Here is a 25,183-nt window from a genome sequence, read left to right as displayed (position 1 = left end):
TAAAGCAAAAATACTTTCCTTTTCTTCCTTTTCTTTTTTTCTGTTTTTAATGTTTCTTAGTTTTCTCTCGGGTAAAATATGCATAACGTAAGATTTATCATTTTACCCGTCTTGCAGCGTGCAGCTGAGTGTCACTGAGTGCGTTCACGCTGCTGTGCACCCACCAGGATGATGCCCGGAACTCTGTCATCATCCCGCACAGAAACTCCGTGCCCGTGAAACGCTAACTGCCCACTGCCTGCTCCCCCAGCCCCTGGCACCCTCCGCTCTCCCTACCAGGCGTTTGCCTGGTCTAGACTCCCCGTGGACGTGGGATTGCACGATGTTTGTGTTCTTGGGTCTGATTTCTTCATGGAGCATGTTCTCCACGTGCTGTTTTCCCTGATGCACAGTCCCTCCCCAACCGGGAGCCCCTCGGTTCGCCCTGAAGGTTTCCAGCCTCAGGCGGGCAGCCCTCGTGAACGTTGCTCTTGTATCAGCGGCCGTCACCGTCTTGACCGCAGAAGGGGGAGCGGTGTGGGCAGTGACTTGAGGGCTGGGGCTGCCCACTGTCCACTCTGCCCCTGGCCGCATGCGTGGCCCTTCCACGTGGGTGTCCGCATGCATTGCTAGTGGCTCATCTTGATTCCAACCCTGAAATCTCACTGTCTTTACGAGAGAGCCCATACCTTTACGAGAGCTGGCCATCTTCATTTTCGCAGGATTACTTCTCTTTCAAATTAGGGCCCCTTCCCAACCGTCCTCACTCAGAGCATTCGCCCTCTCAACTTCTTATCCTTCACGATCCTGAGCTGCCAGGCGCTCAAATAATACACACAAATGCCGACACCCATTACTGCATTTTGCCCACATCATTTCTTACAATCAAAAAGTCCAGGGACCCAGTTAATGTTCGAAGCAAGATGGTGAAGACACTGCAAAAAATAAAAATAAAAAAATTAACCTGAGGCTCTGATTTCTTGGTAGAGAGTGGAATGTCTGTGTGCGAGGTGTTGTCAACCTCAGACATCATTCTAACCAAGCCCTCTGCCCTGGGCTCTGTACATTTTTAATTTAATATGTAACAGAGGTGTTTCTGTTTTCTTTACTATCAATCGTGTAGGTCTGGAATTCACTAGAAGCGTGGAACACAACAATAGTTATTTGCTTATTTAATAGAAATTCTCAAAGCTTCAAACAGGAGAAGATGAAGCTATTAGCGTTGGAAATACAGGCACCAGATTGCCCACGTAATCCTGCTTACGGTGCAGAAGAAACACAGCCATTAATAATTTAGCGTCGACCTGCTAACTCTGTGATCTCCTGTGCACTAATTCATTGAAAAAAACATTTTCTTTGCAGTTTTTCCTGAGTGACCCAGAGGAAACAATTCCTCCAACTGCCAATTCATCCAACACAAGTCTTTCTGCCTTAAGTAATCAGGCAGCGATTCTACGGGCACAAAATCTGTTTTTCCTCCCGGTAAGAACATTTCACTCGTTATTATTGCTTTTGATGTTTTCCTGTAAGCTATTCGCCAAGTTCATGTGACAGCCTCCAGTTTCTGATCCGTCCTAGACTTCCCTTTTCCCCTTCGGTGTCGGTACCTGAGTAAGCCCTGACCGGGGACAAGCTGCCAGCCTTCGGTCAGAGCAGCCCCGGCTGGCGGACACCAGTTAGACACGTGCAACGTCCAGTGTCATGTTCATGCTTTCCCACATGTCTCCCGCTTCTCTTCTCCTCCTGCTGCATTTTAGACCATATATCTCAGCATCGGACATTCGATTGTTGGTCACTGAAGTTCTGGATTCGTTGCTTAGAGGTTTTGCTCATTGTCCCAGGGGATGAGTGTTGGCTTCCTGACTGATGTTGGGGGGACCACATCGTGCATTTCTGTCTCTCTTTTGGCCGCAAACACTGCCCACTGATGATATCCTCCAAGAATCCTTACTGACTGACTCATTTTAACCAATGTCCAGAAGGGCCAAGATTGAAATTTGAAAACTTGCTAAAGCATCAGTCTTTTAAGTGAAAAGGGTTAAATCCGTTTTACTTATTTACTATTATTATTTACTATTTAGTAACTTCATTTCATGAATCATTTGTGCAAAACAAAGCTCTGATACTCTCCTGTCATCCTCTGAAGTAGCTTAGATTTTTCCCATCCAGTGTCTGTCCCATATAGTCCATTTCAAGAATGCTAAAGGAACCATTTTGGGGATTGAAATTGGCAATTTAGTATGTATGCTTTAAAAATTCCTTACCAATTTTTTAAACTCCATTAGCTATGGTGATAAAGGAGATTTCCTTCCTCATTCTTCTTTGGCTGATTTGTTCCCTTGCTATTTGGGTTTGATCCTTTTCCCCATCTGTCTTCAGTTTCCTGGGAAGCTCCCAGCTCTGTGTACAGAGTGGGGGGTGTCTGGTGTGTTTTTGAGAAGGCTTTTGAGGCAAGCTGACCAAGGTCCCTAACAATGTCCCCACAGGCACTGGAAGCGAGGCTGCCATATGCTCTGTCCCTTGTCCAGGGGGTCCTGGCCCTCACTTAGGCATTATCGTAAACCCCCGTGAGTGTCAGACAGCATCCTTTCTGTTCCAGTGATGTGAAAAGTGAGAGACAGGATGCATGGTAAGGGTTTATTGGCTGTGATCGCACTGTGGGCAATTTGGAGCCACCTTCTGGAGAGAAAGGAACTGTGGTCCAGCCCGTCCTCCTTGAACGCAGAGCACTGGCTCGCACGGGGCTGCACAGGCCCGCGGAGACAGAGAGAGTATCCTGGCAGCATTCGCAAGGCACTGTCAAGGGTTTACAGTGAATATGCATTTTCATAAGAAAGGAAAGGATAGCTGACAAAGCATTTTTTTAAATCTCTCTGTCCAGTGTTTTTGGGTGGAATGGCCCACTATGCTTGGCATCAGTAAAAGCCCTAAGTTCATCCTTCTGAGTCTCATTTAGCTAAGTCCATATGACATCTTCTTTTCAAAAGAAGCAGGTCATTAGAAACCCAAGGTGGGGAAAAGTACCATTTATTCAATCTTAAAAGATTCTGAAGAAATACGCAGTAGACTCTTTAAAATGTAGGTCGGACTTCATCCACAAGCCGGTATCGTCCCAATAATAAGTCCTCAGAAAGAGGATTATGATGAGCTTTGCCAAGGAGGCTCCACATGCCCCAGCACCGTCTGCACAGAAACTGCATTGTTAACGTGCTGGTTAAGAGTCCCACGGGAGCCCGGAAACACCCTGGCCCCCCCGCGCAGATGGAAGGGAACATCAGGAAAGCCGTTTGTGGATGTGCGAAACCTACGGGTCGTTCCTCTCAAGCCACGTCGTACGTGGTCTGAGGCTGGCAAGTTGGTGGGAAGGGGAGTCCACTTCTCTTTTGCAGGTGGTGTCAAGTGATAGAACTCTTCTTACTGGTAATCTGCAATAGCCATCGAAAAGCATAAAAATAGATCTACTTTTTACCCCATAATAATTTCAGAAATTAATCTTGCAGGTACAAACACTTAGCTATAAATGTGTTCATCCAGGTGTTTATGTAACATCGAGAACAAACTCAAAAGTAAAAGGAAGCCAACAACCTCAAAGTTAGAATAAATTTAATTGTTTAAATAAATTCTGCTATTTAGTTATATCCAGGCATTAGAAAAGACGTTGTAGCAAAATATTTAATGACGTAGAAATAGATATTCACAATTATTAATTGAAAAGTATCACTTAAAAACATTCCAAGATATGTCCCCAATTTTCTAAAATATAATACCAGTAATAAGTAGCACACCAAAAAAAAAAAAAAAAAAAACCCAAAAAGGCTGTAAAGATATACCCAAAATAAGCAATAGTGGCTCAAGTTGGTTGTTGGAGATTATAGGAGACCCTTATCTTTGTATGTGTCCTTTGTATATTCCCTACTTTTTTTTAAGATTTTATTTGAGAGAGAGTGCACACGTGCAGGAACGGGACACAGGGCAGAGGGAGACCCATGGTTCGGGGCTCAACGCCAGGCTCAATGTGGGGCTCAGTCCCAGGACCCTGAGATCATGACCTGAGCCAAAGGCAGACGCTTCACTGGCTGAGCCACCCAGGCGCCCCTATATATTCCCTAATTTTTAATATCAGATGTATCATTCCTGTAGTAGGGGGAAAAAAGCCATTTTAGAATGCCCAACAAAATCAACCACAAAGGATTTTTTTTTTTAAGATTTTATTTATTTATTTGACAGAGAGAGAGAGACAGCCAGTGAGAGAGGGAACACAAGCAGGGGGAGTGGGAGAGGAAGAAGCAGGCTCCCAGTGGAGGAGCCGGATGTGGGGCTTGATCCCAGGACTCTAGGATCACGCCCTGAGCCGAAGGCAGACGCTTAATGACTGAGCCACCAGGCGCCCCAACCACAAAGGATTTTTGCCATGTAGGGAGTTCGTACCATATCAGACATTTATATCATTTCATCTGAAAACCTGCCCTGCAAGTTTGCTGCTTCTGGAATTCCCGTTTTCCAGGTGAGGGCACTCAGGCCAAAAAAGACTCAAGGAAATCACCCAGGGTGGTAGCAGCTGTTCCGTTGGCATTAAAACGCAAGTCGACTTCATTGATCGGCTGTATCAAGCGTGTTAATAACCATATCAACCAATGTTAACTTTGTTAACTTAAGATTAATATTAACAAATTATATTTAGTAATTAAAATAATATTAATAATTGATTTTAAACGTCAATAAATAATGCAACCATTCACTAATATATAACTATATCAGAATTGTATAGAAATAGGTCACTAGTCATCACCCCGTAATAGAAGTCAGTTCGGGAGCCTGCCTCCAGGACTCTTGGCCACCCAAGCTCTCCCTGGCGGGTGCCTTAATACAGACAACTGGTCTTCAGAAGCCCCGGCCTGGCCTTCTCAGCTCTCCCGCCTCGCTCGCACGTCCCTCTGTCGCTGTCTGCAGGCTGCCCGCCTACCTTTAATCAGTTCCCAGACCACCTCGTGCATGACCTCCAAGTGTTCCACAAAGCTATTTAATGAAGAGTGGACTAAATGCTACTTCCCATTCATGTCTATATTCTGGTACATTTTCCTGAAATATGAAAACTTTTCAAAAGCCTAAGAATGAATTTTGAAAAGTGAAACCATAGGCATATTTGCATAGGCATTGGCACCTATTTCGGATGACGGGTGTTAACGAAAACCTTTACAGTCCTATCTCCCCTGCCTCCAACATTGACACACTGATACACACAGTGGCTCCGGATTCTGCCCCTTCCGTTAGGCTGACCTTGCTGATAATGTTCATTCTATGGTTTTCAGCATTATTTTACTAGCAGCATCCTGTTGGAAACTGAGAGTCCCCCTCCCCCTGCCCGCCCCGACCACCCCGTCTGGAAGACCGCTGTGTTGTAAACCAGGGCCTTTCAGACTCTTCGTGGGGAAGGCCCTGTTTTCATTTTGTTTTGTTTCATTTTTTTTTTCTTTTAATTTCCAATCTGTCGTGGAGTGATACTTTTGAAAATATAACCGTGAGTTAGCAGAAAAATGAACTAAAAAAAGACGTGAGAAGTAGAAGCCTGTATCTTGTCGGATTCAGTAGGAGCGAGCCTCCCGGTCAGGCTGCGCACGTTCCCTGAGCAGGCTCTCCGGGTGCTCTGCCTGGTGCACATCCTGCCACTGAGCCCGCATGCCTGCCCTCCCAGGGGGCCCCTTAGTCACTTAGTGAAGGAAACAGTGGCCGAACTCCATGTAAATAAGGACTGGTTTCAGACCACATGCCCCTCTCCCTGGCCTCCGGGGGAGACTGAGCCACTGCTCCCGCCTGCTCTCCCCGGTGTCTTGATTCTGTCTTTCCCCTCGGCCAGCCCCAACAGTCCCTTCTGGACACGTCTTCCCCTCTTTTCCTTCTCCTCCTCTCTGTTGTAGGGGGAGTGGTGTCAGCATCGGGGAGGTGATGTGAGCCAAAGAAAGGATGCTTAGAACCCTCAGTGTCCCTTAAAATGCAGCCACCTGCAACGCGGCCTTGCTGGGGCAAGCTTCACCTCATAAAGAGTGACCCAGCTGCCGTGTGATCGAGGGCCATCGCTCGTCTTCCTTGTGAAGCTGACATGCCATGTCCAAGTCCTCGCGAGTACGGGGTCTGTGCTGACACCGCGCGTGCCTCTCGCAGAGAAGGATGTGCTTGGGATGACCAGGGCAGCTCACTCCTCGCCTTCCTTTCTTCCCCAGGAACAGGATGGATGAGCTGATATCACTAGCCTCCAGATAGCTTACTGGGGATGGCCTTAGCCGGGGAAATAGCAGAGCTCAAGTGACAAAAATGAGCAGCTCGTACATGGCTTATTCCAAATAATGACACTAAAATTGAGCGCCTTACAAACTGGGCTCTTTTTTAAAGGCCGGGTTTATCAAACATCAGTCGGATCTCTGCTTTATTAAAATTACTAGACTTTATTGAGTGTCGCTTCACTTCTAGGAATGCTGATAGCAGCTAACCCTGGTTCGTAAAAACAGTGGTGTGCCAAGATACAGGCTTTGTGCGACTGGCCACCTTTCATTCAGCAAGTCCCTCCTGGCTGGCGGGGTGCTGGGCTCCAAGCTCTGCTTGCTCTGTTCAGTGACTTTTAAAAGGAGGACATTCTTCCCCTCGTGTTACAGCTGAAGACACCGTATCACGGGCATTTAGGTCACTGGCCCAAAGTAACCCCACGAATGAGTGAGCCAAGCAAGGCTGGCTCAGGACTCTCCCTTCTTGACAATGTCCGTTATGGTAAATAGTGAGAAGCAGGCCGCCGTAGGGCAGGAGCGCCGCGGCTTCCTGGGGCCACACGGGATGCAGTGTGGTTTCTTCCTCACACCTGCTTCTTCCCATTTCCTCGGGTGCCCGTCCGCTTCCAGGGAATTCGTGACTCACCCTGGCCAAAGCTTTTAGTTTGTTAAATCCTTCCTGCTTTAGACCCATCGTTTCTCTTGTAATAAAATGCTTAGGCTTTCTTGTGCTTTTAACAGAACTCTCTGTAATGATTTGCATCCTCTTAATAAAGGAGGAATCGCAAGGCCAACAGAGATTCTATGTCCTATAAGTTTTTAAATCTATAAATGGGTACAGAGTCCTCTTGTTTTCATTTTCAAGAAGCAAAGGACGTTTGCTTGTAAGCACATGCCTTCAATATAGACTGTTAAAAATTATTTCTGTTTGGCAATCCGCACAATTATTCTTATTGAACATGCCACCCTGGGTCAGGCCGGCGCGGGCGAGTAATTCCTTTCTGAAGCAGACGTGTTGGGGCATTTACTGCCAAGGTCAGAAAGCAGCAAAGGGCATCTGCTTCACAGCCGGTTCCTAAGCTGCCCGAGTGGACCTGGGGGTGATCCCCGGTTCTAACGCTCACTGCGGCGTCTCTCAGAAGGGATCCCGAGTAACTCGTCTCCTCCGTTTCCCTCTTCCAGTACTTTATCTACAGCTGCATCCTGGGACTGATCTCCTGCTCGGTTTTCCTGAGGGTGAATTACGAGCTGAAGATGTTGATCATGATGGTGGCGTTGGTGGGTTACAACACCATCCTTCTACACACGCACGCCCACGTCCTGGACGACTATAGCCAGGTCTTATTCCAGAGGTAACCTGCGTGCTCTTCCTTCTGCGTGGTTCTTTCGCGGGACGTTGATAACGTGAGTGTGTGTTGAGTAAACACCGATGAGCGATGTCCTTGCCATCGGTAATCATCGCGTGCAGGTTTCTTTAAAACTGTGGTGCAGGAAGCTGGTGTGTGTCTTCATTATAGATTTCGTAGAATAGGTATCATCATTTACACACAGGGGCTTGGAAGTGGTTTAGAGCGGTGATTTGTATTCCCATCTGTACTGTATTGATAAGTATAACCTAGGGTTTCTCTTCCTGGGCTTTGTTAATACTTCGGATTGAATGAGTTCCTGTTGTGTTGGGCAGTGGGGGCCGTCCTAGGCATTATATGATGCGCAGCAGGTCCCTGGCCCCTACCCAGTAGACGCCGGACTCAACCACCCACTCCAAGTCATGACAACAAAAAATGTCTCAAGACACTGCCAAATGTACCTCCCCAGGGCAAAGTGCCCCCCCCAGCTCAAAACAAATGAATCAACATACACAAAAATACCAGAAAAATAAGTGGATATATTCACAGGTTATAGTGTTAAACTTCTTAGGGGAGATTTCCTAAACTACCCTTGTGTGGAGGGAGTATTACCAACTGGCAACTCTCTGTTCTATGAAGAGATTGGCCTCCAAGAAAAGATACATCTGCGATCGCATCCAGTCCTGAGGTTGGGAACATTGAAGAATGGTCCTCAAGCCTTCCTCAGGTTTATAAAAGGTTTCTTGCCATCAAATTACTTCCATAAGCTTATAATGAATATGTATCCCCTGCTTGAAAAAAAAATAATCATCGTGATATCCTCCACCTCACATCTTATTAGCAAAACTTCTTATATCACACGTTTGGTTTATTTCTGGACCCACCAGCCTTCGAGTTTTTTCTATAAGCGTGTTGCATAATCCTCCATAAATTCTCTGTATTTCCTATAACATAAAATAAGCGTCTTAAATATTTTCATAGATGTGTGGCTCCAGAAGGATAGCTTGTGTCCCCAGCGCACGGCCACTTCTCCATTGGAGTCTCAGTGTCAAGTACGATGGGAACCTCACCATGTGAGCATTCCTTACCAATAAGAACACTTTCAGAAACACCACGCAGCGCATTCTCCTCACATAATTTAATTTCCATCTTCCTCCACACCATGAAGCCCTAATAATCTGTAATCAAGCTGAGAGGAGTGGAGTTGCAAAAATGCATAATGGTATTAAGGAAAGTTTATGATTCCTTAGCAAGGATGAGAATGAAATCAGGAGTTAATTTCCCAATAAATTCTCAAAGTCACCAAGCAAACATGCTTTAACATTTCTCTACTATACCCAGAGAGCCTGTATCAAATCCCTACGTAAACGTGGTGTTGCTGATTTTTATGCGCAGCTGACGATGCTGCTGAATTTCCCTTTATTGAATTTGGAGCGCCTGAATATGCTACACATCCAAAGGAAAAGAGGAAATTAGATTAGCGAGTTTCTGATGGAGAGGGAATGACTTCTGGGGACCTGAGACAGACACACGATCTCTGCTTAGAACCGAGCCGCAGTAGAGTCGTTACTTGGTTGAAGAAAAGGAGTGTTTACTTTCAGAGTCCTTTCGTTTCCTTCAAGATCTTTTGTGTGTCTTCTCCTAGTTTTGTCTTTATAAGAACCTTACAGCGAGAGAGGGCTGACCCGAGAAGCCTCAGGGACCTGCCTTCACTCCCACGGAAGCCAGTGTGCCAGGAGGCGGGGCGCACCTGCCTCCCGGTCCTCCTCCTCCCCCTCACTGTAAGGTTCTGGCTTTTCCACACCCGCTTCCTACACGAGCTGCCACAGTACCCCCAGAAGCATTCCTCCACCAAATGGTGACTATTACTGGCAGAAAAACAGATTACCTTGAAATTAACACATTTTCTCAATATCAGTTGAAAACTAATCCCGAACGAGAGATTCTTAAGAGCAGGAGTTTCCACTTCCCTCCTGATTTCTCCAGCCTCGGTGTATGTTTGATGTAACCCTGCAACTCATGCCCGAGCCAAACCCATCAATGCCAATGTGTTCTTTGTTCTCTGAGAGTCAAGAGATTTTCCCATCAAACACCTGCTAAGGGTTTCCCCATCCTGTGTCTGGTGTCCATGCTGATGCAACTCTTTCCGATAGGACACTAGGATTCTTAGAAAAACAAAAGCCCCCTGATGTGGGGCAGTTCCATGAGACGGACCGCCCCTAAATCCCAAGCCAGAGGCCCCCTTCAAGGAGGGAGCTGGCTCACGGGAGTGCCAAGCAGCACATCCGTTCCTGATTGAGCTCATCAGGACAAGCTTGGTCCTATCCCTTTTCTGACTTATTGCTGGTCTTTGCATCTTTGCCCTCCCTTTCCACTCCTGGCTTCCTAGTTCTTGTCCTGGTCTTCTTTCTGGAATTTGTGCTTGGCTATGGCAGTGAGTGTCCTTGGTGCCCACCTTGGCCTCTGGACTGGCCCCTGTGTCAGCCCCGAGCACTGCTGGCAGACCTACCCCAAGCTTCTGCTGAAGACCGAGCAGCCCTTTCATCCTGCAGAGGTGGAGAGTATCCCCCCTGGATGAATCGGCTGGGACTCTATTGTCTGCTGTCTCCTTTTCTATGACGCAGATAATAGATACCCGCAAATCGAGGACGGAGCAGGTCTGAACCAAGTACCACTCTGATAGTCACAGTGCCTATAACCGTACATGCCATCCAGTAAGTAAGGAGGTGCTCAGTAAACATCTCTTGGATAAATGAATAACAGCAGGTGCGCTCCCAAATAATCAGAAGGGCCCCAGTACCGGCTATAATGAAAAGTCTCACCTCACCTGCTTCCCCGAAGACAGAGGCTCATTGAAGGTGTGTGTCCTTCCAGGGACAGCATCAGTTTTGTTAGTAGTCTTATATTTCAAGGGCGAGTTTGGAGAGGGCATCTCTGTTCGTAAGGCAGTGCCAGGCCATCTCCTGAATACACAGTTGGATGGTACTGTTGTCCTGTGTGTGAGTTCACCATGACTCATGTTTCAGGGGCCTTTTCAGAACCACCCATGACATTGATCATGGAGCAGCCAACAGGACAGTACAAGCCAACAGGGCAGTTTTTGCCAACAGGGTCAGCAAAAAAAACAGGAGAACCATGCACCAGAAAAACTCCAGATCAATGAATAATTCAGAAAATGGCATCAAAGATACTCTCACAGGTTGACGAATGGGGAAAGCCTACTCTAAAGGAGACAAAAAGACTACTTTGAGAGGATATGCCATGAATCATTCATTAAGTGGAGGCCAGCGATGCCCAAAACCTATCATTACCCGCGTTCATGAGATTCTGGTAAGTCCTCATGGTGAACGAAGCTCAGAGGTTTCTGGTATTTGGAAGGTCCAGAATGAAATATCTCCTTCTTTGGCATTTGCGACATCCTCCCTCTTTCTGTGACTACAGGATGCTTTACTGACCCAATTAATAGCGATTCTGGTTCCTACTATGACGCTGTCTCCCAAAGCCCTCAGCCAACGCGGCCGGGGACCGCAGGTGCTCTCCCCAGTGATGGTGACGGTGATGAGCGCTGATGTTGCTGGAAGATGTTTTTGTTTCAAAGACACTGTCCCTCCCATGTCAAAGGCTTGCCACAGAGTCTGCAAGACACTGTCAGATTTTTCCTATGAGTTTTTACCTTACAGAACTAAAAAGTCTCAAGGGATGAGTGTTACCATTTCATATGGACCCAGAATGATGCTGATTCAGCTGAATGCCGGAAATGTGCCTTTAATTCTGAAGAGGTGTGGGGGCGGAAGAGCTTGAAGAGAGGAGATAACAAGGGGCCCCATGGGCTAACCAGCTCTGTTTGGGCACTTCGGCGAATAAGACAAGTCCTCTGCAGACAGCATGTAACTAAGGCGTCTAAGTAAGCGGTGACACCCAGCGCCCAGCCTCATTCAGGAGCTCCGGATGGTTGCTGGAGGAGATGTCTGTGTAATTCTAACTTCCTCAAAACTCCATATCAACGATGGTGATGGAGATACGCAAGCATATATCACTGAGAGCTATGAATTACGCGCCTTCAGTGTGGCATTGTTCTGCTTTCTCGGTTTCTCCTGGGTCTCATTCAAGACACAGAATTCGAGATTTTGCGACACATTTTGACAGTGTCCCAACTTGGGGTCAGCCAATGATGAGCTCCCTGAGAGTCTTGGGGAAGAACTGCAGGCTTAATCATGAACAGCAGAGAGTCAGGAGAGCATCGCACGTCCACCGTGGGGGTGGAGGGTCTGGGGATATTCTAAACCACCCGAAATTCCTCTAAAGTCTCCTCTTTTAAATTAAAACTGTATTCCAGATTGGCATTCTAACCCATCCTACATCCAAGTTAATGTTGAAAAGTTTTGAAATTACATTCAAACTTAGTATCTCAGTTTCTCTTGCCCTTCCTGATTCCCGCTCCCCATGCCATCTCCAGAAAGTAAGGAACACACGTTTCTGGGGGGCTGACACCCACCAGCAGCCGACTGGGAGGTCGGAAAAGCAGCTGGGTCGTCCAAGCTGCAATTTAACAAAAAAGCAAGTCATCCTAGGGCTACTCAAAATTCCACCAAGCTTTCTTTTTTTCTATAAAAAGCAACCATTAGTGAGCTACTCGGTGATTTAAACTCCAAACTGCTGTGATATGGATCCACCTGCAGAAGGCTACTGGATTTCTGGGCTGTCTGGTTCGGTTTGGTTTTAGAATGAGAGGAGAAAGGAGACTGCACATAGACTGTGCAGAACACATACTTCTCATCACTTCCTCCATCTCCGATGCTAGAGCCACGCACAGCCCTCTGTCTTACTGCACTTCAAGTCACCTCCGCAGAACGAAACCACATCTACGTTCGTCGGTGCATTACATCCATAGCAGAGGCCAGCACTGCCTCCCAGCCCCAGCTTTGCCATCTCTCTCGACCCACAGCTGCCTGCAGGGCTCACTTCTCAGCGTGAGCGTGTCCCTCCGTGTGGTCGTCTGTTCCAGCCCAGAATGCCTTGCCTGGCATTAATGAATGGCACTCTGAGAAGGCACGAGGCTCAGGGCCGTCTGTCCTTGGGTGACATCAGGCCACTCTCTCCGGAAGACTGCATAGGATTCTGGTGAATCTGTGTCCAGCCAGGAGAGGAAAGAGTGTCTAGAAAGGAAGCCCCTTAGGTTTCAGACCAACACGATTATTTGTCCACTCATTCATCTGTTTTTATAACACACTTTTATTGAACAGCTCTGTGTGCCAGGCCTGAGGGCTGGAGCCTGAGCGCACAGAGATGAAGAAAGTATGGTCACTGCTGTCAAGATCACGGGGGCCTCTGGGGGGCTCTGTTAGTTAAGTGTCTGGCTCTTGATTTCGGCTCAGATCATGATCTTGGGGTCAAGAGATGGAGCCCCACTTTGGGCTCTGCACTGGGCAAGGAGTCTGCTTAAGATTCTCTCTCTCCCTCTCCCTCTGCCCCTCCCTCTGCACTCTCTCTCTCTCAAATAAATACATCTTTTAAAAAAAGAAGAAGAACATCACAGAAAGTCTCTGTAAGATAGTCAGATTTCAGCAGAAGGCCCGCAGGAGACTTGTCGGGATGTTGTGGTTAAGCTCATACTGAACACCTGGGAAAGGATGAGCTTGTGGGCAGGGCGTGAGTTAGAGGGCCCAGAGCTGACCAGTGTGGGGAAGGCCTTGGAGAACTGTGGGGATTCAGAAGGGCAGGAAGGAAGTGACTTCAGCATCATGGCAGAATAAGATGTCTTTCTCGTCTTTGCTGCAACACCCCCCCACATACCAGCTTCAACCACAGTTACAGTGATTTGACATCTGTCCAGGGACAAAAGTGCCATTACAGGGGCTGCGGGATCCAGCAGCATATGCCACGGGGTCTGGGAGGCGTCTCATGCACTCAAGGGTCAGGTAATAGGCATACAGGCCCCAGGCTATGGACCCTGCAGCAGCCGTGAACCAGTTCTAGCCCCTCTCGACCGTGGTCCAGAAGCCCCTAGAAAACACTTGGCCACTCACCTACAGAGAGCGCCTTGGTGCAAGTCCAGGTTTCCAGAGCAGAAGTTCCAGTGCTCTGTCCAAACACAGTGAAGTGAGTAAGAGGAGTAGCTTGACTCTACCCATCCCCCTCACCCCCAGGAGGGCACAGCTGAGGCCCAAGGGAGATCCCCCATGCGAGCAAGCAGCCATGCAGGATGCTGCCAGAGAGACCCCTCTGGCCCCATCCATAGTGCTGAGTCCTGAGCTGCGTGAGGGGGCAGGGAGCGGCTGGGCAGGGACAGATAGGGACTCTCGAAGAGCCTTCCCGGGACACGGATCCTACTCACTGCATCGTGGCCTCCATCGAGAAGCCATCCAGGAGACACTAGGAACACCTCGCCCACGGATCCCCACACCGCCTGCATCCCGACCCTGTGGCCAGCTCCCTGCCCACGCTGCCGGTGGCGGAGGAGACAGCGAGCTTTGACAGATGGCTGGTGAGCACACACAGAAAGCCGGCTCCAGTCTGAGGGCCAGGGAGAGACAGACCACAGACTTTTGCAGGTTTTGTTTGGGAAAACAAAAGGAGGCTGTCCGTACTCTGCCTGGTGCCCTGCCCGATGGAGAGGAGGCGCGAAAGCTTGAGAACTCCGCCACAAGAGGGAGCAAGAGGCGCAGAGCAGGTGTGACCAGAGCCGACCTCGGGAAGCCTCAAGGTATTTTCGTCCCAGACTCAGTTAATAAAGACTCGAGGGGGTAACTGCTCTATCAAATTGAAGAAAGCAATGAAAAACTTCAAGGAACACAAAAACTCAAGGAAGAAAGGAACAGGGAAACTAAAGAACAGCGAGAAAACCATTAATAACAGAGCGTTAGTCTTTGCCAATCAGTGTGACTCTCAATGGAAATGGACTGAATTCTCTACCCAAAAGTAAGACTGGCTGGATGGATAAAAACACACAAGAAACAACAGGTGTTGGCGAGGATGTGGAGAAAGGGGAACTCTGTGCACTGTTGGTGGGAATGCAAACTGGTGCGGCCACTCCGGAACACAGCATGGAGGTGTCTCAGAAAGTTAAAAAAAGAATTCCCAATGGATGAAAGACCTAAATGCGAGACAGGAAACCATCAGAATTCTGGAGAAGAACACAGGCAGCAACCTCTTTGACCTCGGCCACAGCAACTTCTTTCTAGACATATCTCCAGAGGCAAGGGAAACAAAAGCAAAAATGAACCATTGGGACCTCATCAAGATAAAAATTTCCACACAGCAAAGCAATCAACAAAACTAAAAGACCACCAACAGATTTGGAGAAAATATTTGCAAATGACATATCTGATAAAGGTTAGTATCCAAAAGCTAAAAGGAACTTATCAAACCCAACACCCAAAAAACAAATAATCTAGTTAAGAAATGGGCAGAAGATGTGAATAGACATTTTTCCAAAGAAGACATCCAGATGGCCAACAGACACATGAAAAAATGCTCAACATCACTCATCATCAGGGAAATACAAATTGAAACCATGATGAAATACCACCTCACACCTGTCAGAATGGCTAAAATTAACAATTCAGGAAACAGGTGTTGGCGAGGATACAAGAAAGGGGAGCCCTCTTGCACTATCGGTGGGAGTGCAAGTCGGTGCAGCCACTCTGGAGAATAGTAGGGAGGTTCCTCAAAAAGTTAGATATAGAACTACCCTACAACCCAGCAATTGCACTACAAAAATACAGATTCGAAGGGGTACAGGCACCCTAATATTTATAGTAGCATTATCAACTATAGCCAAATTATGGAAAGAGCCCAAAGGTCCATCGACTGGTGAATGGATAAAGTCAGTCAGAAAGACAAATACCCTGTGATTTTACTCATGTGCAATTTAAGAAACAAAACAGATCATTGCAGAAGGGAAGGAAAAATAAAATAAGATAAAATCAGAGAGGGAGACAAACCATAAGAGACTCTTAACTGTAGAGAACAAACTGAGGGTTGCTAAAGGGAGGGGGTGGGGGATGGGGTGGGTGGGGGATGGGTATTCAGGAGGGCACTTGTGATGAGCGCTGGGTGTTGTATGTCAGTGATAAATTACTAAATTCTACTCCTGAAACCAATATTACACTGCATGTTAACTAACAATAATCTAAATAAAAACTTGAAACAAAAAAAAATAGAATTACCATATAATCCTGAGCTTCTTTAGGTACTTTTCTTCTTAAAATAACAGAGGCCTATTTCACCTAGGAAAACATGAAGATTTTAAATGTAAGGTCATGTTCATGTCTCCATGCCTGGACTGCTTTCTCTCCTGAGAATTAAAAATGTCATGTTTTCCCTCAACCGAATCATTCGCCCAAGGTTAGAGACTGGTCCACCAGGCAATTCCTCCATATTGCTCATCCAATTTTTCAGGTTTCTTTGATCTTTTATACTCTCAAAACTTGAGGGCCTGAATGATTGCTCCATTAACAGCCTCAGGGTGAGGGCCCACTGTAAATTAGTATGTGGCTACAGGCTCGTTTGGGCATCAAAGTCTCCAGAGCCCAATTTTTAGGTATGAAAGAAAACATATTCAGCCACATTTTGGCTAGAACTGTCACTGAGTTAGAAACTTTCTCAGCTATATTAGTGCTGTGTCCCCTACTTCATCACTCGGGAATAGCACAACCAAACAAGGGAAAAGTCCAGAATGGATTTCAACCTTAAAACTTGAGAGAGAGAAGGAGGCCTCACACCCAACTAGCTAACATTTTTAGGTAAATGACCAACATGATTGTGATAGGTTGAATTGTCTCTCTCAAAAGAAGACATGCTGAACTCCTAACCCCCAGTACCTCACAACGTGACCTTACTTGGAATAGGGTTGTTGCAGATGGATTTGGTTGAGATGAAGTCCTACCAGAGTAGGGTGGGCCCTAACCCAACATGGCCGGTGTCCTCATAGGAAGACGGCCATGATGAAAGAACGCCATTTGATGGTGGAGGTGGACATTGAAATTATGTCATGGCGAGTCAAGGAGCACCAAGGATTGGTAGCTAACTACCAGAAGCCATAATGAAGCAAGGAAGGGTGTCCCCACAGGTGTCAGAGGGAGCGCTGTCCTGCCAGCACCTGATGTCCGGCATCTGGCTTCCAGAACTGTGAAATGATAAACTTCCATTGTTTTGAGCCATCCAGTTTGTAGTAGCCTGTTTTAGAAGCTCTAGGAACCTAATATGATCAGCAACACAATTGACTAGTCCAGATCTGGGATTTTATTCCATCTATTCTGGATGCCCCCTCTGCACTACACACTCCCTTCCTCCTGGCCTCTCCCACACGCACACAAGGAGCAAAGTAACCCAGGAGTGCATCTGTGGATGGACAGATTTCTCGTTAAACTGCAGGAGCCATCTGGCACTCGCCCATGCATGGCCCACACAAGAGAGAAGGGGGCTCCTACAAGAATCAGCCATTCTTTTTGGCTGGACGAATAAAAGAAGTTTTTGAAAAACCTAAATGCAATCCATGAAATCGCAGTGCAGTCCTTCTTAGTTGACAGAGAGGGTCTGGAGGGGAAAAGGCATCCGTGTGTTGGCCCACAAGTCTGGTCCAAAGGCTGGACGTGCCTCGTTATTTCCAAGGTGCATGTAGGTCCCACCCAGACAAGACAAGACTTGTCTTGTCTTCCCTTGTCCTTCTCCCTCCAGGTCCCCAGCTCCTCCCACCACTCATCCTCACGAAGGCTCCAGATCTAGGCAAGGGGTGGAGCAGAGCATTTCTGCCCCCTAAACCAGTGTTCAAACACATTAATGTGAGGAGCCCCAGAAAAGGATTGCTTGCCTGTATCTTCTTTGTGATTGACTGAAAACCCAGCCAGGCCCCGAATTGCATAAAGAGGGTCCTGCGTCCCCCTCTCCATCAGTGATGAGGACCTGGGCTGGCTCTGCATGTTTGGGATGTCTGGTCCCTTACCTGGGAATGCAAGGAGGACCTGAGTTCTGATTGGTTGTACTGATGAAGCTGCTACAAGATCCTAACCTGGGAGTTAACATTTTCCTCTTAGTTTGGGACTGATAGGGGTACGGGTGGAAGGGGGAATGTCATAGCTGCTTTCTCAGACCCCTGGAATTACAAAGGAACAGAAGGTTCACGAAGCAACATGAAAATGTCAAACTCGGCCCGCACATCTGAGAACGTTGGCCGTGTCATACCACTTTCACTGACTGGGCAATATGGCGTCAGGATAGTCAATACAGGGGAAAAAATGAGTTTAAAATTCATTGCAGCCAGCATTGTTTATAAACAGGGCTCCCCACAGTCCCCTCAGCTGTGCTATTAGACACAGCTGTCACAGGCTCAAAAAGGAATAACTTCATTTTTTAGAATCAGTTCTGGGCAAGCAGGAAAGTGGCAGCTCTCAGCTTACTTCGTGCTCAGGAGCCAGTGACCTCCTTGTGGCTGGGGAGCTCACGTGCTTGCAGCCCAGCCGGTTTAGTAGAGAAGAAAGAGCCCCTAATGTAGGCTCAGCTTTTCTGGAGAGTTCTCTGAGACCCCAAGCCCTTCAAGCACCGAGACTGGCCATTCTGCCTCCATGTTCCCTATGCCCTTGGATCTTTCACTCTGTTAATGATAATTCACCAATCTCCATTTTCTTATCTCTTTCTCTACCTCTCCAGCTCTGTACCCTCCTCTGTCACTCTGTAGCTAGTACTGAAACTCACTAGTGCCATTTATGAAGTGCCTCCCATGTCTCAAGCCCTGTGCTGGGTTTATCACTACCTGACCTAGTGACCAGAACAGCCTGTAAAATGGACACTGTGACCCCCCCCCCCCCCCCCCTTGGTGTTTGGAGGGGTTAACCTGGGTGGCACAGGTCGATCGAGCAGAGGAGCCTCAGTTCCTCCATGGATTTTCCTACACCAAAGCCCCCCTGAGCTCTCTCACTACCACATGGACTCCTCTTACGTCATCAGCCCTTGAACCCTCGGTAGAGAAACAGGAAAACCTCAAAGCAAGTGCAACTCACAAACAGGAAGTAATTACCTGGTATTTATTTGATTTAATTACACATGACCTATGCTGCTTATGTGACATATGTCCATACATTATCATAATTTCTTTTTCAAGTCTTATTAACTGTTACGTGTGGGAGATCATCATTTGTCAGCTACGTGGGACTCCCCAGGAATGGTAGGCGATGTCTCCTTCCATGCTGTGTTAGTCAAGGTACTCCAAAGAAACAGAACGGTTAGGATATAAATATCCTATATAAATATATATATCAATCAAGAGGTTTATCATGAGGAATTGGCTCACACGATTATGGCGGCTGGCGAATCCAGAATCGGAATCGTGAATGTCCCAGTTGGAGATGGACCGAAGGCCAGAAGCTGCTGTAGAGCCGGGAGGAGCCAGTGTTTGACGTCAGAGGCAGTCAGGCAGGAGAGAATTCTCTCTTACTTGGGGGGAGGTCAGCCTTTTCCTCTAAAGCCTTCAACTGATGGCATGAGGCTGACCTACATTACGGAGAGCAATCTGTGCTTTACTCAGTTTACTGATCAAGTGTTAATCTCATCCAGAAAACACTCAGAGACACCCAGAGTAACATGTGAAGGAATGTCTGGGCACCCCGTGCCCACCATGCATGCCGACTCCAGGTATGGGGGTGACCCTTGCCTACAACGTTGTGGTGAGGACACGGGCAGGGATCAATGACTGAGGTCTACCTGGACCCAAGGGGAAATGGGACAGTGGACCAAGAGTTTCCATCTGTGTCTCGCCTTTGAGTTACAAAGTCATATGAAAGAAGGCCTGAGAACAACGGCCTGACCAAAAAGTTATGAGAAGCTATATAACTCGTGGGTGAGAGTAGCTGGTAGAAATTAAGTTCCCTACTTCATTGTTTTTACCTCACATGATTGCTAATTTCTAGAATACTGTCTCTTTCTGAGAGGGATCACTTTAAAAGTTGAAGAAATCATATGTCAAATTACCCATATTGATCTTAGAAGGATAAAGAAAATACTATCCATATGCCTCTGTTCTTTCCTTTTACGTTTGTTAGAGCTTAGAGAAAAAGTAAGAAGTCTGTGTTAATTTGGAAGAATCTTCTGTTACTGAGCTCTCAGAGTGGGATTATTTTGTTTTGTTTTGATGCAATCTGGGCCTGAAGACGTATCTGAAAGGTGTGTGTTTGATGTAGAAAGACATGCACTGGAGGCTTTCAAGTTGATTGATATACGAATTCTAAGTCCTGTATGTATGTTGTTCTGTATTGTTTTTGTCTGTCTGTCTGTCTGTCTGTTCTCTAATAGACCAGGCATTTGGAAAGACCTGAAGACCATGGGCTCAGTGTCTCTCTTTATATTCTTCGTCACACTGCTTGTTCTGGGTAGACAGGTAAGACATTGCTTTTTCTCGTAACTTCCTCTCAAGTGCTGTGTTAATAATACTTTGCTTGTACGTTGACTCTACTTGAATTCTAAAAAAAGAGTCCGTCCGGTGATGATAACGGTAGTACTTTGCTGGTGCTCCTTGTAGCTACTTTCATGCAAACACATCAGAATAATTTTATCACTTACGAGAAACGTGGGTGTGCATGCGTAGACACAGACAAAAGGGAAAAAGGTCCCTCATTTCTTCCACAAGAGGCAAACTTTGTGAACCGTAGAGATGTGAATCTGTTTCCTGCTAAATTTCAAAGTAACGTTGTAGGTTTTATAAGCCAACAAGAGTGTTCCCTCAGTAGCTGATGCTCTTTAGAAAAATACCCCCTTCACTGGGGTTTTGCCTGCATTTCAGAATGAATGGCTTGTTTCTTTTTCTTAGAAGTGGGTATGAGTACCTTTGCCATCACTTGCAATCACTCCTAGAAACAGAGTCCTCTGTTCAAAAATCGTCTTTTGTGATGTGAAGGGAACCGTCCCTCCCTGGGCTCCCGCCCTACTTCTGGTCTCCAAGGAGAGGCCGTGGGTGCAGGATCTTCAAGGACAGTCTTCTTCCTCTAGCTGCACACAAGGACGATTGCCCAAAGAACAAAGACTCATTCCACACCACGCACTCTGCCTTCACCAAAGTTTCCTTGGAATTCTCCGATGAATGCTGTGACGCAGAGAAGCGATTTACATGGAAATGACCAACTAAGATGCAAAGCCAATTAAATTATGTACAGGTCCCTAAACAGTTAAACAGTAGGAAGTTAATAATTGCACAGTGAGAGCAAAGGCCAGATCTGTGGCTGCCAGTCCAGTGGCCTGCAAACCCTGTCCTCTCCCCTCATGCCTTCCTGGGAGCTCCAGTCTCCCTGGAGCTGAACTACTGTCCTGCTGCAGAATTCTAGGACACCCCTGTCTCCTCCCCGTCCCACACTGCCTTCATCCCAGGCATGTGCGTGGTTCTGCGTTCTTCGGCTTGTAGTTTTCACCCTCAGCATGTTTCAGTAAACCCATTAAACCATGCCCTGTTCTTTTCCCCTGGTTTCATTTGTTTCTCCCAAGACCTGGCTTTCTCCACTATTGACCTGCGTTCTGCTCTCACTCACAGAGAAAAGGCATGTCCACTCTCAGGAAACCTGATTAGAAGTGAAAGATGGGAAATAAATGGGCTTCTGTGCAGAATATCACCTACGTGATCGTTCCTCCAGAGACATGGCGGACCCCTCTGTGGGGTCACCTGTTTCTCCATTTCGTCCCAGGGATGTTTGGTCCTGCACTTCCTCCTGCTGGAGTGATCACTCAAGGTTGCTTCACAGCAATACATTTTAAGGACCTAGAAATCAAACTGAATTCTCCCCACTCTTTTATTGGTCGCTGAGGTGATAAGCACACAGTACCCCTACGTACGTGTACGTGTTGCTGCCTCCAGTGGTGCCCCGATCCGTTACTCTCTGACGTGAGACAGACAATCCAAAGGGTTCAAGGTTATGGTTGGGCATAATTTAACACAACAGCTCTGACCTTCGTCTTACCAGGAGTCATCTCTTGTTCTGTCACTAATGTTAACAATAGGTCGTATACACACCTAGTGGCCTGAAAAGTCACTGCTCCCTACAGGGGTGATGCTGATAACGATCATTCCCTAATAGCTGGCACCTGAGATGTGCCAGGGTGAGCCAGGACGAAGGTTCCAAGTCTTCTAGGCTCATAAGAATGTCCAAGTTTTTGTGATGTAGTGCTTCTGCATACAAGGTGTCACAGAAGTCCAATATTTAAAATAAGATTTTTAAGTTTCATAAATAGGCACAGACTGAGGGTCACTGATTACCCAGGTCATTTTTTTAAACAACGGTATGGACATTTTGCAACTAAGTTTTGTTGTCATGTGTCCTCATGACTCCCCTGTTCCATGACCATCTTTTTTGAAACGATGGTGATATTTTTGATTCCTGAGCAAATTAGCGTGCTAAATATTGGGTATCTGAAACACCTTAATAAAACCATAACACACCTCCTGGAAAAGAGCTGGGGTTCTACTCTCTGTATTGAAATATAGTCAGTGATAGAAATGCCAGCCTGAGCTCAAGAGACTCTTTGGAGAAAGGAAGATTCCCTGTATTTCTCCCGAGTTTAAATGACCACACAGTGCCATTGAGGGTCTGCGTTCTAGGTGGGCTCCTTCGAGATACGGATCCGGGCAGGTGGCAGTCTGGTGGCCTCACTTAGGCTTGATTCCCATGTGCGAGGCTTCAGAACCAAGAATTCGTGGAATCACATGCTGCCTGCCCCCCTCCCGGGACCACCTCTTCTGTCCACACAGAAAGATGTAAAGCCCTCTAGTTCCTCAGCTTGCTTTCGGAGCTAGACAAGCAACAGCTGCCCTTGAGGCTGTGTCCGGTGTGAAAGACAGCAGTGAGGCGCCCACAGACGGCCTGGGGCCTTTCCAGGCTCTTCCTCTGCTCTCTTGTCATTGCCAGCTCAAATGAAGGGCGAATTCCACGTCTGGTGGGATCTGGGCCCTGAAAACTGTCAAGTAGCCGCAGGCAGACTCTGGGAGATAGATGAGGATGTGGGGATAAAGGTTCACAAAGCAGGACTGCTGTTTTAGTTGAAGGGACTTACAGAGTTCTTGGAGGCAGTGGCTTCCCATGACCCTCTGCTGCATGCCCCATATGGCCTGCCCCTGGGCGTCTGTGTCAGATCCCCCTCTCCCTTCTCCTATAAGGACACACTCATTGGACAGGCAGCCGACCTTCAATCCCGCATGATCTCATCCTGAGATCCTTAAGTTAATTACACCTGCAGAGTCTATGTCCAGAGAAGGTCAGTCACAGATACTGCAGATGAGGAATTGGACTGTCTTTCTGGGGGACAGCATTGAATCCATTCAACTGGTTTGTCATAGAAACATCTGTCTTCCGTTGGGGGCTTCTCCCTGAGTTTCTGATGAGCTTGTCCTTCAAGGAGAGGGTCCTCTGGCAGAGCACCCTGGGAAGGTGGGAGGTAAAGACTTGCCAAAATGTCGCTTTCAGTCCACTGGAGCTGGTCCCACAGTGCCTCTATTCCTTTCATACGAGACTTACCGAGTGCTCTCAGTCACTGGGGAGGCCTGAGCCACTCCTTAGTACGGCTCGTGGAAACCCCACACAGTCCCCTGCCCTGCCTGCTGCTGGGCCCCTCCCCGGGTCACTTTGTCTCATCTCAAGTGTGCATCTGTGTCTTCTCTATGCCACCATCACAAATTGCCAAGTCGTCTCAGTTTAGAACCAGCCACACCACTGGTTCATCCCCAAAAACCCAAACAAATAATCTATTCTCCAAGCGAGAGGCTTTTTCCAGTAAGTGCAGGGCCTGATTTCTCTAAGTGCAGAATGTGGAAGGTTTGGCATTAATGTAAAATTTAATATAAACAAACATTAAAAATATCTCTTTTGCAATCTTAAAAAAAAAAATGTCCCTATACAAAAAAAAAATTCCACACCAGAGGAGGAGGAATAATTTTTGAGCATATCCTACATGGTTCGAATCAAACCTAAATAATGGATGATCATTGTTCCTTCGCTTTCAAAATGTGAATTTTTTTAATTGCCATCTGTGCATGAGAGGCTGTGTGTATGTGTGTTTGTACTGCACTAATATAATTAATCAAACCAATAAAACAAACCCCCAGCACTGATTTCTTCTTTGCAATTTTTTTTTTTTTTTGGTCAGGAAGTTACGGTTTGGGCTGGAATGCACCCTGTTAGGCCCTTGAGTTATAGGAAGAGTCTTTCAGGGCTGTTTTCACCATATTAAATTATTTACATCATAGCAGACCTAACACGATGCCAAAATCAAAGAGACCCTTTGCCAGGAAGCAGGCCTCTCTCTCTCTCTACATTAATAATAACAGTTTAAAAAAAAAAACATTAAATTCCACTACATTATAAAGCACAAACACGCACGTTTTTTACTAGCTGGCACCATCGTAATTACATGATACCCAAACGAACTTTCGTGTAAATACAATATCATTTTCTCAGTGCCATGTAATCCTGAGTGAAGAAATAGGAAATTTTCAGTGAATACTGAATCACAGGATTTTGTGGCAGGGGAAACCTGATTTTCACATAGTAAAGGGGAACAGCCACAAATGAGCAGCCTTATTTTTTAAACGCAAATTACCCAACCGTGCACTCTCTCAGCTCACGTATTTCCCATTTTTCATGTATTCGTTGTTTATAGTCTATTATGCCTCTTCTCAAAATGTAATTCGAGCCATCTTTTATTAACATAACTTTGCAAGAAACTTCCATGTCACTGACCACTGGCTCCCCTGTTTCTGAGGCTGGTTCTTTCCCGAACTTGCTTTTTTGCTAATGCAGGCGAGGGGTTGACTGGGAGATGTTTCGGGGCAGCAGCGGGCTTCGTAGGGAGGGTGACCGTTCTGTGGGGGGGTTCGTTTTTCAGTTTTGTTTCATTCTTTTTGTTTTCTCTTTAAAACCTCCGCTCTCTGGCAGGACGAGATGCCTATTGTTTCTTTACCTCTGTGTCCTCTTGTAACAGAATGAATATTACTGTAGGTTAGACTTCTTATGGAAGAACAAGTTCAAAAAAGAGCGGGAGGAGATAGAAACCATGGAAAACCTGAACCGCGTGCTGCTGGAGAACGTGCTGCCCGCGCACGTGGCGGAGCATTTCCTGGCCCGGAGCCTGAAGAACGAGGTGGGCACCACGGGGCGCTGGGCTGGGGCAGGGCGAGCCGGTCCTGGCCGTGACCTGGAGGCCGGTGGCCCTTCAGACACCTGAGTGCTCCGGATGTCTGCTGTTGGCCTGAACTGGTCCATTTTGAGGAGATATTGTTTGGTTTATAGAGACGTCAGCTGAGACGAGTGAGTTAGAATCCCCTCTGAATGTGGGTTCATTGTTCCTGGCTTTTATTCCCCATCACGTGAAGTTTTCAAGGTGCGACGGGAGTCCCTGGGATTGCAAACAAGTCACAAAAGTGGCCTCTCCATGGTGTGAGGGCCGCCTCCCTTACCAGCATGCAGCAGAGACCAAATCGAGAGGCACGGTTCCAGCAGCTACCCTTTGGCTCACAGCTTCCCCGAGAGCCTTTAAAGGGCCTTAGAATTTCAAAGATAGGACGGAGACAGAATTAAGACATTATCCACACAAGAGCAGGTCAAAAACTTGAATCTGCTCCCTTGAATGGAT

The 25,183-nt window shown here is 46.9% G+C and overlaps 1 protein-coding gene across 1 annotated transcript in view; it reads left to right on the top strand.

Annotated features, from left to right (window-relative positions):
* ADCY2 (adenylate cyclase 2) overlaps positions 1-25,183 on the top strand; it is a 387,226-nt gene that overhangs the window by 330,699 nt on the left and 31,344 nt on the right. Inside the window, exons 17-20 of the mRNA XM_040630559.1 lie at positions 1,342-1,461; positions 7,419-7,588; positions 19,868-19,952; positions 24,533-24,691. Coding sequence (XP_040486493.1) covers positions 1,342-1,461; positions 7,419-7,588; positions 19,868-19,952; positions 24,533-24,691 — 534 coding nt within the window. The remainder of the gene's footprint in view (positions 1-1,341; positions 1,462-7,418; positions 7,589-19,867; positions 19,953-24,532; positions 24,692-25,183) is intronic.

This window comes from Ursus maritimus, unplaced genomic scaffold, assembly GCF_017311325.1.
Source record: "Ursus maritimus isolate PB19 unplaced genomic scaffold, ASM1731132v1 scaffold_15, whole genome shotgun sequence".
Taxonomy (NCBI): domain Eukaryota; kingdom Metazoa; phylum Chordata; class Mammalia; order Carnivora; family Ursidae; genus Ursus; species Ursus maritimus.
This window is presented reverse-complemented; position numbering and strand designations above follow the sequence as displayed.